The sequence below is a fragment of the Micromys minutus genome (genome assembly GCF_963924665.1).
Source record: "Micromys minutus genome assembly, chromosome: 4".
NCBI lineage: Eukaryota > Metazoa > Chordata > Mammalia > Rodentia > Muridae > Micromys > Micromys minutus.
In genome coordinates, this window is record NC_137973.1 from 60,372,429 (window position 1) to 60,389,428 (window position 17,000).

General features: G+C 41.6%; 1 protein-coding gene across 1 annotated transcript in view; it reads right to left on the reverse strand.

Annotated features, from left to right (window-relative positions):
- The window catches only part of ALPK1 (alpha kinase 1), a gene marked incomplete at its 3' end in the record, with an annotated part of 59,782 nt that overhangs the window by 6,625 nt on the left and 36,157 nt on the right, over positions 1 to 17,000 (reverse strand). Inside the window, exons 5-10 of the mRNA XM_080916031.1 lie at positions 15,849 to 15,935; positions 15,211 to 15,287; positions 14,333 to 14,428; positions 12,962 to 13,066; positions 8,781 to 10,869; positions 1,799 to 1,952 (exon numbers count right to left, since the gene is read on the reverse strand). Coding sequence (XP_080772157.1) covers positions 1,799 to 1,952; positions 8,781 to 10,869; positions 12,962 to 13,066; positions 14,333 to 14,428; positions 15,211 to 15,287; positions 15,849 to 15,935 — 2,608 coding nt within the window. The remainder of the gene's footprint in view (positions 1 to 1,798; positions 1,953 to 8,780; positions 10,870 to 12,961; positions 13,067 to 14,332; positions 14,429 to 15,210; positions 15,288 to 15,848; positions 15,936 to 17,000) is intronic.

Sequence of the window (17,000 nt, forward strand, 5' to 3'; positions counted from 1 at the left end):
AAGTATGAGACTTCCATTGTTTATCATTGCTATTTCTGCTGCTACTGGGAAGTCCAGCTGTCTGTCTCAGTGGCATTTCTTTGCATGTGAATAGGTTTGCTTTGCTGTTTTGATTGCCTGTAGATTTTAGATTGTTTTTTGTTTTTGTCAGAGAGTCTGAAGTCTCTCCCTTCCCTTCTCTTTCCTTTATTCTTTTCTGTTTCTTTCATTTCCTCTTACAGCCTGTTTGAGTCCAATCTGATATTTGTTTCTGAAAATTGGTGTCTTTTGGCAGTTCTGGAAAATAACCAGAAATTTTCTGCTCCAGCATTGCCTTTGTTCTCTTATATTCTTCCAGTTAGATGTGTCTTGGACACCCTCATTTTATTCTGCATGTTTCTCATATCCAGTTTCTCATATCTCACCTTAGAAGGTCTCGTGATACCTTGTTACATTAGCTTCCTGGGGATATCATAACGAAACACACAGGAATCAGATTCTCTCATAGTTCTGAAGCCTGGATGTCCCAAATCAAAAGTCAGTGGGGTACTGTTTTCTCTAAATGCAGCAAGGAAAGACCTGCCCTAGGCCTTGTCTCTGGCTTGTGGGATTTCCTCACCTTGCTTGGGCATAACTATAATCTTCATGTGCACTCTCACGGTGTGTAGGGTCACCTCCAAGTTTCCTTTTCTAAAGGACACAGCTGTAGTGTGGTGGTTTGAATAAGACTGACCATCATAAGCGCAGATATTTGAATTCTCAGTTGTGGGGGAGTAGAGCTCTTTGAAAGAACTAGAAGGATTATGAGGTGTGCCTTTGTTGGAGTGTGTTGCTGGAGGTGGGCTTTGAGTTTTTAAGAACCCATGCTAGGAGAGCCCCACCCCCAGCCCTGCCTGTGAGTCGGGATGTGAAGCTTCAGGACCATGTCTGCCTACATGCTGGCCATGCTTCCTGCTAGGATCATAATGCACTTACACTCCGAAACTGTGAGCAGACCCGCAATTAAATGTTTTCTTCTGTACATGTTGCCCTGCTTATAGTTAACTGTACACCAATAAACAGTGACTGAGACCAGGCTGTACTAGCTTGTGGATTCATCTGACTCCAGTATGCCTTAACTACAGTTGGAACAGCTCTTGTTTTTCCAATATGAACACTGAAACATCCACATGAATTTGAGGTGACACAATTCAACTCATCACATTTCATTCTATCATTTATATATTACTTTGGACAAGTTCTTAACATTGCTGTGACTTAATCTCTGTCAAAATTAAGACAAACAGTAACACCTACTTTGCAGGGTGTTTGCAGATTGGCTGAATTAGTATAAACCATTTCAAATAGAGCCCAAGGTATATAGTATTGTACCCTTCAACTGTCCAAGAACTGTCTGGTTTTACACAATTTCTCTATTTTTCTCCTGATTTCATACATCCTTAGGGTTTAGATGGCAAACAGGGTCAACATTAAAAGTTTGGGTATATGCATTATTTTTCATGGGTTTTCAAAAAATACAAGCGGTGTGACAATCACCCACATCATTAAGATATCTGATTTTCTTGTCTAAACAGTGGGTTTAAAAACGTTTCCCTGGTGGGCTTGAAATCATGGTACACACCATCCAGACACTCATCTGACACAATTCTGTGATTCTGAAACCATTATCAGCTGACTAATGATGGAGAACAGAAGTTAGTATCTAAAGTCATACATCTGGGCCACATTTCAACCCTTTCACAATCTCATGAGTGACTGCTTCACCAAAAAGAAAACTGGCCTGGCTTATGTTGACGACACACGTGTTTTCCAGTAATACCTCCCCAGGGTTTCCTCTTGATGGAGATAGTGGACCCAGAATGCATTTCTCTGCTTGCCCTTCTTCTTCACTTTCAGGTAGTCTCCCAGATATGCTAGGGTTTCCTGGGCTGTCCACAACTCAGACTTTTTGGAATATTTTAGCAGAAGGGCACCTGAAAAAAAAAAGGTAGGCCTTCTTTAAACCATTTTGGACAGGGCTTTGCAACCAGTAAGCACACTTTGCATGCTCACTGTAAGGTCCTGGCAATTCCAGGGATTCGAACTGGAACTATGGGTAATGTTGAACGAACATAAGTCGTGACTGCCTCATCATAGATGTCTAACTTATACTCTCTCATATTTTGCCCTTTTAAAATAACTTCTATTAAAAAATAGTTCAATGAAAATATGGCACTAGAACAGGGCTCGGACCATCTGCTACCTGGACCAGCAGAGATCCAGGGACACAGGCCAGGTACAAGGGAAAGGCAAGAACATATCACTGATAACAAGATGGCAAGAGGAAAGCAAAAGAGCATATCCCAGGGAAACGAAGACAACCTGGCAACACCAGTACCCAGCTCTCCCATCACAGCAAACAGCGGAATGCCAAACACTCAAGAAAAAGAAGACGCAGACCTAAAATCATACCTCAAGATGAGGATAGAGATCCTTAAACAAAAACGGGAGGAAAAGCAAAAAGAATCAGAAGCTTTTAAAGAGGAAACAAGAAAAACACTCAAAGAACTAGAGGAAAACAGAACCAAAGAGATTAAGGAATGGAAGAAGGAATCTAAAACAGAAATTGACACAATAAAGAAAACACTAAAAGAGACAACCCTAGAGGTAGAACACCTAAAAAAGAAATCAGGAGTCACAGATGCAAGCATTTCCAATAGACTACAAGAGATGGAAGAGAGAATCTTGGGGTCGAAGACAACATTGAAAACATAGACAAAGCAGTCAGAGAAGATGCAAAACCCAAAAGCTCTTAACCCAAAATGTCCAGGAGATCCAGGACACAATGAGAAGACCAAACCTAAGGATAATAGGAATAGAAGAGGGAGAAGAATATCAACTAAGAGGCACAGTAAATATCTTCAACAAAATTGTAGAAGAAAACTTCCCTACCCTTAAGAATGAGATGACCACAAGCACAAAAGAAGCCTTCAGAACTCCAAATAGTTTGGACCAGAAAAAGAAATTCCTCCTGACACATAATAGTCAAAACACCAAGTGCCCAAAGCAAAGAAAGAATACTAAAAGCAGTAAGGGAAAAAGGTCAGGTAACATATAAAGGCAGGGCAATCAGAATCACACCCGATTTCTCAACAGAGACTATGAAAGCTAGAAGAGCCTGGACAGACATCATACAGACCCTAAGAGAGCACAAGTGCCAGCCCAAGCTGCTATGCCCAGCAAAACTATCATTCACCATAGATGGAGAGATGAAGATATTTCAAGACAAATCTAAATTTACACAATATCTGACCACAAACCCAGCACTACAATGAATTATAGGTGGAAAACCCAATACAATGAGGGGAACTACATCCTAGTAAAAACAAGAAAACTCCTAAGCAAGAAAACTAAAAGAAGAAAGAGACACAGACACAACTCAACCTACAAAAGCAATAATAGCAGGAAACAGCAACCACTATTTCTTGATATATATTAACATAAATGGACTCAACTTTCCAATAAAAAGACATAGGCTATCAGACTGGATACATAAACAAAATCCAGCATTTTGCTACATGCAGGAAACTCATCTCAGAGACAAAGACAGACACTACCTCAGAGTTAAAGGTTGGGAAAAAAACTTCCAAGCAAACAGCCCCAAGAAGCAAGCTGGAGTGGCTATTCTAATATCAAATAAAGTAAATTTCCAACCAAAAGTTATCAAAAAAGATAAGGAAGGACACTTTTTATTCATTACAGGGGAAATCTGTCGGGAGGAACTCTCAATCCTTAACATATATGCTCCAAATACAAAAGCACCCACATTCATAAAAAAACCCTACTAAAGCTCAAAAAATACATTTCACCCCACACAATAATGGTGGGAGACTTTAATACCCCACTCTCACCAATGGACAGATCATGGAAACAGAAACTGAACAAGGACAGTGTAAAACGATCAGAGACTATGAACCAACTGGAATTAATAGATATCTACAGAACATATCATCCTAAAGTAAAAGAATACACCTTCTTCTCATCACCCCATGGCACCTTCTTGAAAATTGACCACATACTTGGACACAGAACGAGCCTCAATCAATATAAGAAGATTGAAATACAACCATGCATTCTCTCAGATCACCATGGTCTAAGGCTGGTCTTTAACAACAACAAAGACAACAAAAAGCCCACATACACATGGAAACTAAACAACGCTCTGTTAAACGATAGAAGGGTCAAAGAAGAAATAAAGAAAGAAATTAAGGATTTTCTAGAATTCAATGAAAATGAAAACACAACATACCCAAACCCATGGGATGCAATGAAAGCAGTACTGAGAGGAAAACTCATAGCTCTGAGCGCTTGCAAAAAGAAACTGGAGAGAGCATACATCAGCAACTTGACAGCATAGCTAAAAGCTCTAGAACAAAATGAAGCAGATACACCCAAGAGGAGTAGACGGTAAGAAATAATCAAACTTAGGGCAGAAATAGACCAAATAGAAACAAAAAGAACCATCAAAAGAATCAACAAAACCAAGAGCTGGTTCTTTGAGAAAATCAACAAGATTGATAAACCCTTAGCCAGGCTAACTAGAGGGCAAAGAGAGAATATACAAATTAACAAAATCAGAAAGGAAAGTGGAGACATAACAACTGAAACTGAGGAAATTCAAGAAATCATCAGATCCTACTACAAAAGCCTATACTCCACAAAGTTGGAAAATCTGAAGGAAATGGATGAATTCCTAGACAGATACAAGATCCTAAAGTTTAACCAGGACCAGGTAAACTATCTAAATAATCCCATAACACCTAAAGAAATAGAAGAAGTCATCAAAAGCCTTCCAACCAAAAAAAAAAAAAAAAAAAAAAAAAAAAGCCCAGATCCAGATGGGTTCAGTGCAGAATTTTATCAGACATTTATTTTGGACATAACACCAATACTCTCCAAACTATTCCATAAGATATAATCAGATGGAATACTACCTAACTCATTTTTTGAGGCTACAATACCCCTCGTGCTTAAACCACACGAAGACCCTACAAGGAAAGAGAACTTCAGACCAATCTCACTTATGAATATTGATGCAAAAATACTCAACAAAATCCTTGAAAACCGAATCCAAAAACACATCAAAACAATCATTCACCATGACCAAGTAGGCTTTATCCCTGGGATGCAGGGATGGTTTAATGTAAGGAAATCCATCAATGTAATCCACCATATAAACAAACTCAAAGAACAAAATCACATGGTCATCTCACTAGATGCTGAGAAAGCATTTGACAAAATTCAACACCCCTTCATGTTAAAAGTCCTGGAAAGAACAGGAATCCAAGGTCCATACCTAAACATAATAAAAAGCAATATACAGCAAACCATCAGCCAACATCAAACTTAACGGTGGGAAACTTGAAGCAATCCCACTAAAATCAGGGACTCGACAAGGCTGTCCACTCTCCCCCTACCTATTCAACATAATACTGGAAGTCCTGGCTGGAGCAATTAGACAGCAAAAGGAAATCAAAGGGATACAAATCGGAAAGAAAGAAGTTAAAACATCACTCTTTGCAGATGACATAATAGTGTACTTAAGTGACCCCACAAATTCCACCACAGAACTTCTACAGCTGATAAACAAGGTCATCAAAGTGGCTGGATATAAAATTAACTCAAACAAATCAGTAGCCTTCCTATACTCAAAGGACAAACGTGGAGAAAGAAATTAGGGAAAAGATACCCTTCATAATAGTCACAAAAACTATGAAATACCTTGGTTTGACTCTAACTAAGCAAGTGAAGGACCTGTATGACAAGAACTTCAAACCTCTAAAGAAGGAAATTGAGGAAGATCTCAGAAAATGGAAAGATCTCCCATGCTCATGAATTGGAAGGATCAACATTTTAAAAATGGCCATCCTACCAAAAGCAATCTACAGATTCAATGCAATCCCCATCAAAATTCCAACCCAGTTCTTCATTGAGTTAGAAAGATCAATGTGCAATTTCATCTGAAATAACAAAAGACCTAGAATAGCGAAATCCATCCTCAACAACAAGAAGACATCTGCAGGAATCACTATCCCTGACCTCAAGCTATATTACAAGGCAATTGTGTTAAAAACTGCATGGTACTGTTACAGAAATAGGCACGTGGATCAATGTAATAGAATAGTAGATCCAGAAATGAGCCCTCTCATATATGGTCACCTGATTTTTGACAAAGGAGCTGTAAACTTTCAATGGAAAAAGGACAGCCTATTCAACAAATGGTATTGGTCCAACTGGCACTCAGCATGCAAAAGAATGAAAATAGACCCTTTCTTATCTCCTTGTACAAAGCTCAAGTGTATGTGGATCAAAAATCTCCACATTAAACCAGATACACTGAAACTACTAGATGAGAAAGTAGGGAAAACCTTAGAACACATAGGCACAGTAGAAAATTTTCTGAACAAAACACCAATGGCTCAAGCTCTAAGGTCAAAGATTAACAAATGGGACTTAATAAGATTGCAAAGTTTCTGTAAGTCTAAGGACATTGTCAAGAAAACAAAATGGCAGCCAACAGAATGGGAAAAGATCTTTACCAACTCCACATCAGATAGAGGCCTAATATCCAAGGTATACAAAGAACTCAAAAAGCTAGACACCAGAGAATCAAACAACCCTATTAAAAATGGGGTACAGAGCTAAACAAAACGTTCTCAATTGAGGAATATCGAATGGGTGAGAAACATCTAAGGAAGTGCTTGACATCCTTAGCCATCAGGGAAATGCAAATCAAAACAACCCTGAGATTCCACCTCACACCAGTCAGATTGGCCAAGATCCAAAACTCAGATGACAGCAGATGCTGGTGAGGTTGTGGAGAAAGAGAAACTCTTCTTCACTGTTGGTGGGGTTGTAAACTGATACAACCACTCTGGAAATCAGTCTCATAGTACTACCTGAAGACCCAGCTATTCCACTTCTGGGCATATACCCCAGAGAACTCCAATATACAACAAAGATACATGCACCACATTGTTCACAGCAACTCTATTTATAATAGGCAGAAGCTGGAAAAACCCAGATGTCCTTCAGTAGATGAATGGATACAAAAATTGTGGTACATTTACACACTGGAGTACTACTCAGCTATCAGAAATAATGACTTAACCAAATTCTTAAGAAAATGGTTGCATCTAGAGAATATCATCCTGAGTGAGATAACCCAGTCACAAAAGAACAGAGATAATATGCAGTCACTGATAGTGGGATGCTAACCCCAGAGGCTTGGACTGCCCCAGAAACAACTCACAGACTGTGTGAAGTTCAAGAAAAAAAAGAAAAGAAAACAAAACAAAACAAAAAAACCATTATGCTCAATCCTTACACACCAAGAGAACGTTGACTAATTCTGGGTTACATCCTGTTTTACATGTACGTTTTGCTCATTGTAACTAGTAAGACCTTAATGCAGAGTATCAAACCTTAAAAAAAAAAAAGCCAAGCACTGACAAAAATATATTTGTATACATTTATGCCAAAATGTTTTAAATTTTTTCTTTTATCTTTGTTTTTTAAAATAAAGTTAAAAAATCAAATTCTACAAAAAAAAAAAAAAAGAAAATATGACACTATATAAGTGTCAATAAAGAATAGTTTTTTATTCTTTCTTGGTTAAATATGGCAAGGGGCAAAGTTAAGACAAGCTTCTTCATGAAAGTGGATAGAAAACCAAGGCTTATAGACACCCCAGAGATTGTGATGGGGTATGCAGTATGTGATTCCAACTTCTTAACCTCTGACAACAGCAGAGAATCAAGTTTACCACCTTGGGTAGATCACACAAACATAAGTAACACTGCTGCATAGGCTCCCAGAAATGCAGATTGCAGCATGCCCCCACTTTCCCTTACTTGTTTTGAATTGGGGGAGGGGGGAATAGAGAAACCACCCCAGAAAGTGTAGTTACTATACAAAGATGCCAATTTTACTGAAGAATATGGCAAAGGGAACAAAGTAATTCTGTCTTCATTTTAAACGAAAAAGAAAAGCACAAAGCAAGAAAGCATTTCTTACAGGGAAAAGGTCAAAATGAACTCCACGGAAGACATGTATCATGTTTTGATATTCAAATTAAAACTGAAAAACCAGAGGCTGGAGAGATGGCTCAGGAGTTAAGAACACTGACTGCTCTTTCAGAGGTCCTGAGTTCAATTCTCAGCAACCACACAGTGGCTCACAACCGTCTGTAATGTGATCTAATGTCCTCATCTGGTGTTTCTGAAGACAGTGTACCTTAAAAACAACAACAACAACAACAATAACAATAACAAAAACAAATCTGAGTGACCAAAGACCCCCTGTATCTGGGTTTGAGTTGGAAGGGATAAACAGGAGAAAATACTTAAAGAATCCATAGATGTGTGAAAGGGCTGATGTACAGGTAGCAGCGTTGGATGACTGGGCTGGAAAGAGGAGGTGAAGTAATGGCTCACGTTCAGTGATGGGTAGATCACAGGTAATGAATCATGAGAGAAAGGAAGAACTTATTCTGAAACTTTGGCCCTATTCCATCCCTGTTGACTTCTTATTCAAATTAGTAAAAAAAAAAAAAAAAAGTGACAACTGAGAAATAGCTTATCTCTAACAAAATGTGGTCCTGAAATCTCACTTCTCACTTTCCATGACTAGAAAAGTAATTTCCCGACAATGCACAAAGTTCATCCTTTATGGTCGGTGGTACCCAGTAAGCTCTCTTCCAGGTGGCTTCCAGCGGACACTTCCTAAAGCCCAAAGCTAGATACAAAGAGGGCTGTACTCACTGTGTGCCTGTCGCAGTTGATTGGGCTTCAGAACCCCGGTGTTCTCCAGTCTCTGAAGCAGCCAATCGTGCCTCACACCTGCCAGAAGCTTTTCAAGGTCATCAGGCTGCAGGGTGCGAGCCTTAAGGATCTCTTGCTCGGTCCGCCCTGTCAGTGAGCCGAGGGAACTTCTGCTGGAGTTCAGCAGAGACCAGGAGCTTTCCCCATCAGACGAGCTTCGGGAAAAAGCGGGTGATTTTAGCCACCAAGGTGAGCATGAGCTGGAGTTCTGGCTGCTCTTCAACATGTTCCCAAGTTCCTTTTCTTCTTCTGTGGTGCTGAAGTCCTCATTGAAGACAGGGGAGGGGGTGTAGCCATTTACAAAGGAATTTAGCCTCTTATTGCTCTGACCCGACCTTAAAGCATGTGGTCTGTGAGGGCTATCTTGGCCAATGGAGTAGACCTCTGTGCTGTCAAGCATTTGACCATCCTCGTCCACCGTAGAGGCGTCGGGATCCACAGCTTGGTCTTTTACTGAGCAGCCAATCTTTGCTGGCTCGGCATTTTGAACAGACCAATCTGGAAAGAAACTTCTACTTGTAGATATGGAATGGCTGCCTTCTAAACATCCTGGGGCTACTTGAAAGGGTGATGGTCCATCATCTGTGCTTTCTGCTGTTTCTCCTTCCGGGTCGATGGAGGAGGGGGCAAAGGCTAATTCAGGTCCTGTGCCTATTTCAGTGAGTTTCCCTCCCTTCTGTTCTCCATGACAGTCCTTAAAGTCATTCTTAGACCCAGGCAAGTCACCAATTATTCCAGAGGTTTCTTCTTCTCGAACAGAAGGATACAACGTGGTCATATCCATAAATCTGCCCGAACTAAACAAGGACCAGGAATCAGAACCACACAAAGGACTGGACTGAAGCGAAGTATTGTTAGATCCTCCAGGGGGTTCTGAAAGCCCTGCAACGGAGGCCAAACAAGTGTATGTTGTGTCAAGAGGAAGGGTGGGTGTGGGTTTGTGTAACTGACTTTGGGAAGACTCTACATTGTGATCTTCAGTTTTCTGGAAAGAGACACCACGGAGCTTTGAAAACAACAAATCTGTAGCTCTGCAGCGTCTGTCCCACTCGGGGTCCTCAGACACTGCCGTGGAGCATTGCGTGTCCACGAGATGTTCTTCTTGGCTAGACTCTTTCCTTACTATCTCCTGAACAGCACAGTTCACTTCCTCCCAGCTTGTGGAAGAGCTGAGCCCTGACAGTCTGCTCCAGGAACTGGAGCTAGAGCTGTCTCTCAGAGACTTGTTGGAAACATCTGCCCTGCTGTGGTGTGGTGGCTCAGTCTCAGTCCCCATTTCCTGATCCAGGGAGACTCGAAATGCCTCGGAATGGGTCCAGCTTCTCCTCTTTTCTCTCTGGCGCTTCTCCCGATCTTTCTTAGACATCTCGAAAGAAGCTGCGCTCCTGCTGTCTTGGGAGCACCCTTTCTCTAGAGCAGCATGCATCGTGTCTGCAGTGTTGGTTTCTGTCTTCAGAGTGGTGACACAGACCTTGGCTTTTGTGTCTTTCTGGTTGCTTTTGCTATTCCCACAGGTGCTTTCAAATACCTCGCACACCGAAGCATGGTGCTGGGAATAGGTTTCAAGAATCTGTTGGAAATCCACGTGCCCATGCAAGATGGGCCTATCTAAACCACACTTGAAACTCTCCGGGACGTAAGATCTCTCATCGAAATTTGGGAAGCTTTCGACTTGTAGATGTCCCTTCACCTGCCTAATGAGAGACATGATTTCCTGAGCCAGGGCTTCTCTTTCCTGGCTGGGGGAGACGCTGAAGGCATAGAGCTTGCCCACAGCTTCACTGCATAGCTGCCTTGCTGCGCGAACCGCAACTGTCTCCCCATGGAGTCTGCCATGCACCGTGGCGAGGCCAAAAGCGGCTTTGATGAAGCTGTGCAGCTCCTGCTTCCCACTCACCGGCCCGCCATCTTTCTTGGTCAGGAGACCGATCTCAAAAGCTTCTTTGGCTTCACGCAGATACACGCTTTTCATTCCCGGAGGGCAGTCAGCAGAACAGCTATATGACAATAAACACGTGCCACGGATGTTCTGTGGAAAACAGCAAATGCGGGTCAGATGTTGCATTGGGCACTACATGTGACAAACTTTTCTTTTTTGTTGTTTAAAGGAAATCCAGTTCGTTTATTTTACTTGTTTTGACATCAGCAAATAATGACAAACTGGAGGGAGAGACAGGCTTAAGGATTACAGCAATTCGTTCATTTGTGACCGATTGTTTAAAAAATAATATATACAACAGCATGCTTCTCCAGAGACAAGCTACAAATTACTCTGTGTGTTCCTGTTGCTGATGTCTCTGCTGATGTTCTGTTGTTTTTAAAGGATTTCAGGTGCCATGTGTTTGTGAAAATCAGAACAAACTTTGTTTTTTACCGTCCCCCTTCTTTACTTTTTTTGAGACAGAACTATGTAGTTTTGGCTGCTTTAGAACTCAGGATGTAGAACAGGCATAGCCCCCCCCCCCACTTGTCTCTGCCTCCCAAGTGAAGATTAAAGGCCGTACACTACCACACCCAGAAAACCTTCTTATTCCCAGAGGGCAATTACTTAAAATATTAAAGGAAAAGAAATGCACAACACAGACATCCTAAAGAAGGTTCTTGAATGTTTAATGGAGGATATGAGGTTGTTTTGTTTTGTTTTTGGTGCACGAGGAGGGATAGAGCCTTGAACCACTGACTGAGATGGAGGGTAAGACATTGCTATCTTTACTCTCCATCCTGCCCTGTCCCTGATTCTTGTGGACTGAACATGGCAGACTGAACATGATCCTGCTGTCATTATTTTTGCAAATGATTTATGATGTTTTGGTTGACTATTTGCAAGGCTTGAGAACTCCGTGAAGACTTACCGCAGACAATCACCTAAGGGGTGGAAGAAGCATCTTTAAGGTGGGATGTACAATCCAATGAACAGGAATGAGTGTGAAATGCAAGGGGAAATGGGAGGTCAGATGCCTGCTAGAACTGAGGCTGAACGTTCTGTTCTTCATAGCTCCTGCTACTATATTTTATCTATATGGGGCCAAAGTAATAGAGACAATGATCCACAGATTGAAATCTCTGGAACTATTAGCAAATGGGCAAACAGTAACATCAACAATTGCATCAATAGAATTGAAGCAAAACAACAACAACAAAAACAAAAAACAAAAAGAACAGCCCCTTTCTTCCCTAACATTGTTTCTCACAGTATTTGCATTTGGCACAGTTACAAGTCTCACTAACATTCTACACCCAGGACAGAAACATAATTAATTTCTCTGTGCAATAAAGGTATCAATTTAACTATAACCCAAACAACAGAGTAGTGGGTTTTAAATTTGTGTATGGAATCAGCTAGCTAAGACTCAGTTCTTTATGCCATATGGACACCAAAATCTGTAGATGCTTAAGTTCTTTGCATAAAATGGCATGCATCGAACCATGTACACACAGCACCTATAGATCCCTTATATAACACAGTGCCAATACTGCTCTGTCCAGGAATGACCAGAAAGAAGAGTCTGTATGTGTTCTGTATGTATGCAAAAAAAATTGATCCAAAGTTGATTAAATGTAAGGGTGTAGAACTTGCAGATATAAAGTTGACCATATATTCGTTAATTAGTAAGTTGTGTGCATGTGTGTCTGTCTACATGTTCATGCACATGCCCGTAGAGTCCAGAAGAGGATGTTGAATCCCCTGGAGCTGGAGTTCTAGGCTGTTGCCAGCCACCTGATGTGGTTGCTAGCCTCCCAGGCTCTCTGCAGGAGTGGTACTTGCTCTTAACTACTCAGCCTTCTTTTCAATCCCAAAGTTAGCTAGGTTTCAAAATGAAAGAATTTTGTAATGTTAATCCAAGAGATCTGCATTTGATGGGCACAGAGTGGATCCTAGGATATATAGTGTTTTGGAAAGGCTCCATAGGTGATTCTGATCTGCCGCAAGCCTTAGGAACCCTTGTCCTGGGATAGTCAATGTTATATGCTCAGACTGAAGTAACTTAGCTGCCGTCCGGATACGGCCATAGTACATTCCCCCGAATGGAGTCTTATCATAATTGCCAATGAAGAGTCATCACCTAGTTCAAGGTTAGACTTTTCCCTCCCGCTGACTGTGTGGGAGAACCCATATTTACCACAGCTGTGAGCACAAACAGGGGCGTGTAGGCACTGAAGGCAGCTGCCAGTTTGCAGGCTTCTGCGGCTGACAACAAATGGTGGTCAAACTCCTTGAGCAAAGCCTGTGGGGAAAGTGAAACAGCCATTACTATGTCTCCATTAGTAAACAAAGCCCGTGGCATTCCATTGCTTTTTCTTTTAAGATTCTAAGGGACTTCTTCTTTTCATCATGAACCTGTTAGAACAGTGCCGAGAAAGCCTAAGTGTGGTCTAAAGACCCAAGGGCTTTGGGAGTCCTTTCCTCTAGCCACCCCTCCCACACCACATCCCTATCCTGCATCCATAACCCAGAGAATCTAGCATGTACAGCAGTTAGGCAAAGTAAATCAGATGAGCCTCTCTGGAAGATGGGGACAGTTCTTTTCCCACGGGAACTGCACACTTTGCATGCAGACTGGTCGATAATCTCTGGGTTGCTCTTGACAAAGGTCTCTTTATGGATTCACACCAAAGAGGATTCATCCATTGATTCTGGAAGGGTATACTAGGCACCACCATGGGTCAGACATAGTTCTACACTTGAAGAGAAAGTGACCGTAACCTTGCAAGGGGCTTACTTTCTATTGGGCTAAAGAAATAACCAGTACGGTTATTTAAAAGTATAATAATATTAGGCTAAGAATATAGAGCAAGTCCTCTATTATATGATTTGCACAACAAAACCCGTGTGTGTGTGTGTGTGTGTGTGTGTGTGTGTGTGTGTGTTCACGTGTGTACAGTGCATTGTGGGTGGGTGTCATCCTCAGGATATGTCCACCTGTTTTTTTTTTTTTTTTTGAAACAAGTCTTTCACTGGGACCTGGAGCTCACAGATTAGCTACAATGGCTGACAAGCAAGCTCCAAGGCTCCTCCTATATCTCTAGGGTTGGGATTACAAGGACATGCCATCATGCCTGGCTTTTATGTGGGGGCTGGAGACCAAACTCAGGTCCTCACACTTGTGTGGAAAATTCTCTGCCACCTGAGTCATGTTCCTCAATCATCATCACAACATCTTATGTTTTTAACTCATTACCTTTTTATTACCAACTTTAGATACTGCATTTTGTACATGTTAAAAGGAAGTTGATGGGACTGAAAATCACTCTCACAATATTCTATCATTCTTTTGGTTGAAGATTTTCTATGCCCTTTGTGCATCTGATTCACTTCTCGAGGCTGGGATGACTAAGATAAGTAGGACCCATTAGAACTGTTCCCATTAATCTAGGAGGGACTCCGCTTCCAACTCCCACTGTGCTGGGAAAGACGACAATCAGCACCAAGAACAGCGCTCACAGGTTTGCAGGGGAGGCCACCCAGACCCATGCTTTTGATAGACAATTACCAAGTTAACTTTTGGGTTCCTTTTAAACTTCTCATAATCGGTTTTGCTCATGGAAACAAAGATGTCTGCCAGTATGCCCAATGATGTGGCAATGCCCTGTCAGGAAAACAAACAAATCAGACTGGAATTCTTTCATCTCATGGCCTACAATGATTCCATGCCATGGGAACTACCTGCTTGTGATTATTTGGTGACTATAATGTTTGAGATACTTTTGAACTGAACAACACCAGAATTAAGAGAACATCATATTCCAAGGCTTGAGGATGAATTGAAACATGGCTGTTCTGAAGTTGGGCTCTATAAGGTAATCAGTGTTAATTTACCTAAATAATAGGCTTGAACAATTGGCACAGGGAGAGATCTCATAGTAATTTCTGCATTGTAAAGTTAGATAGGCCTCGCATCAGTGACAGCACTCTGGGAAATGGAGGGTTTGATTAATGAGGAAACAGTCCCCAACTTATAGAGAATGTGAAACGACCAACATCAAAGCAAACGTTGATTCTTAGTTTCTTAAAGATGCTACTACATTAACAATTTTAAAGGGAGTTTCTCCTCAAAAGATCCTGGGCAAATGGTTTTACACATAGCATTTTGGCCATGTTAAGATTTGTTACAGAATCAAGTGAAGGCTATATAATGTGACAGGATAGATACAGTGGACCAGAAGTCCTAAATTTATAATTGGATGGTTAGAAAATATTACAGAAACCCATCATAGGTACAGTCTAACTGCAACACAGGAGGCTTCTAAGCGGTCCTGGTCTTGTGATTGTATAGAATAAGTTAGACAGAGCACACAGAACTGATAAATGATGGAGGCAACTATCCAAAAACAAGTGGGGAAGAGCAGACACTGTATGTAGACACAAAACCTTCTTATCTGGCTCAGGGAGTGTCAAATATCCTATGACCGAGGCCCATATCAATTCTGCCGCTTCATACCACATGCCTGAAAGAACAGAGGGAGAGTAGGGATGGACTGTCAGCATTTGTGCTTTTACTCTACACACAAGTAAATCAATGATCATTGCTTACACTAACAAATAGTAAGTAAATAAGTAGGAAGAAATTAGAAAAACAATACATCAGGAAGACCCATTGGATCCCATTCAAATTGTCACCAAGAAACTGTAAGAACTATCATACTTTTGGTATCTGTCTTAGAGTTACTATTGCTCTGAGGAAACATCATGAACAAAGTATCTTGGCTATGCCTTCCACATCACAGTCCATCACTGAAGGAAGTCAGGACAGGAACTCAAGCAGGGCAGGAACCTGGAGCTGCACTGATGCAGAGGCCATGGAGGAGTGCTGCTTATTGGCTTGCTCCTCATGGCTTGCTCATTCCTTCTTAGGGCACCTAGGACTGCCAGCTCCTGGACAGCACCACCCACAATGGGGTGGACCCTCCCTTATCAATCACTAATTAAGAAAAGGCCCAAGAGGCTTGCCTACAGCTTGATCTTATGGTGACATTTTCTTAATTGACATTCCCACCTCTCTGGAGTACCTAGTTTCTGCAGAATCTGCCCTCTGATCTGTATGCACACCGACTGGACCAGGACCTTGTCACTCTCGTTCTTATACAGCCAGGTACCTGCAATAAAAGGGAACACATTGCCTACAGTCAGTAAGGAAACGTCCCAGTAAGATAAACCTGCTTTCATCGATGTCTTCACTACCATGTATGACTTAGATTTGAGAGACAACTCTTCTCCCCATGACTCCATGGGAGCCCACCTCCAAATGCTCTGTGGCTGTCTTAGCAACAGTTCCATCCCTAGGGCCTTCATCTATGTTTCCTGCTTCAAGCACCTGACTCTCCACATTCCTATCTGGAATTCTCTTCTCTGGCGTCTTAAGAGTACTTCGTCTTTCTTAGGTCCCAGATTTGGCACCATTTGTCTTGAAAGCTCTCCAGGTTCCTAACCCCAGGTTACCTAATCCACAGTGTGACCCCCCCATCTGTGTCTGTCTTGCAGACTGCAAGGCTGTTCCAACTACACAGCATTAGTCTGGAAACTGAAGGTGATGACTCCACACACACCAGAAATTCATTACCCTTGCAGTGAGACTTGACAGGGAGAGCAGGGCTGACACTCAGGCTGGCCACTGGCTGAGTAAACGGAGTGGTGAGTGACTATGATATTTTTTATGGTGGTCATTGTGTGAGGCGGGTAAAGTTCTGAGAAGCTGAGCTGCAGTCTGTGGGCAAGTAGGTTAGGTTTCCAATTTTTGTTAATACATAGATTAATTCTGCAACGTAGGGAGTTTGTTGTGACATTTCCCTACACTTTGATACTGTGTACTCCATTATTTTTCTTGTTCTGTTTTGTCAGCTGGTCTAGTGAGTGATAAGCAAATAGTGTCAATGGTAAGAAACAGAGTTGGGCTCTTAAGTCTTCTGCCACACAGCATAGTTCTCTTCGTAGTTCCTGTCTGTGCAAATAGAGTGTGTATATGAAGTATGTGGGAAGTGTGTTGTTGTGTGTATGTAGGGGGGAACTGTGTAGGGAATGTGTGTGTGCATGTATGTGGGAGGTATGCTTGTTGTGTGTGGGGGTTATGTAGGGTCTGTGTTTGCGTGCATACATGGCTTTGTCTGGTGTGTGTATGGTACAGAAGACAGAATATGCAGACACCATGGCTGAGTGCTGGGAGC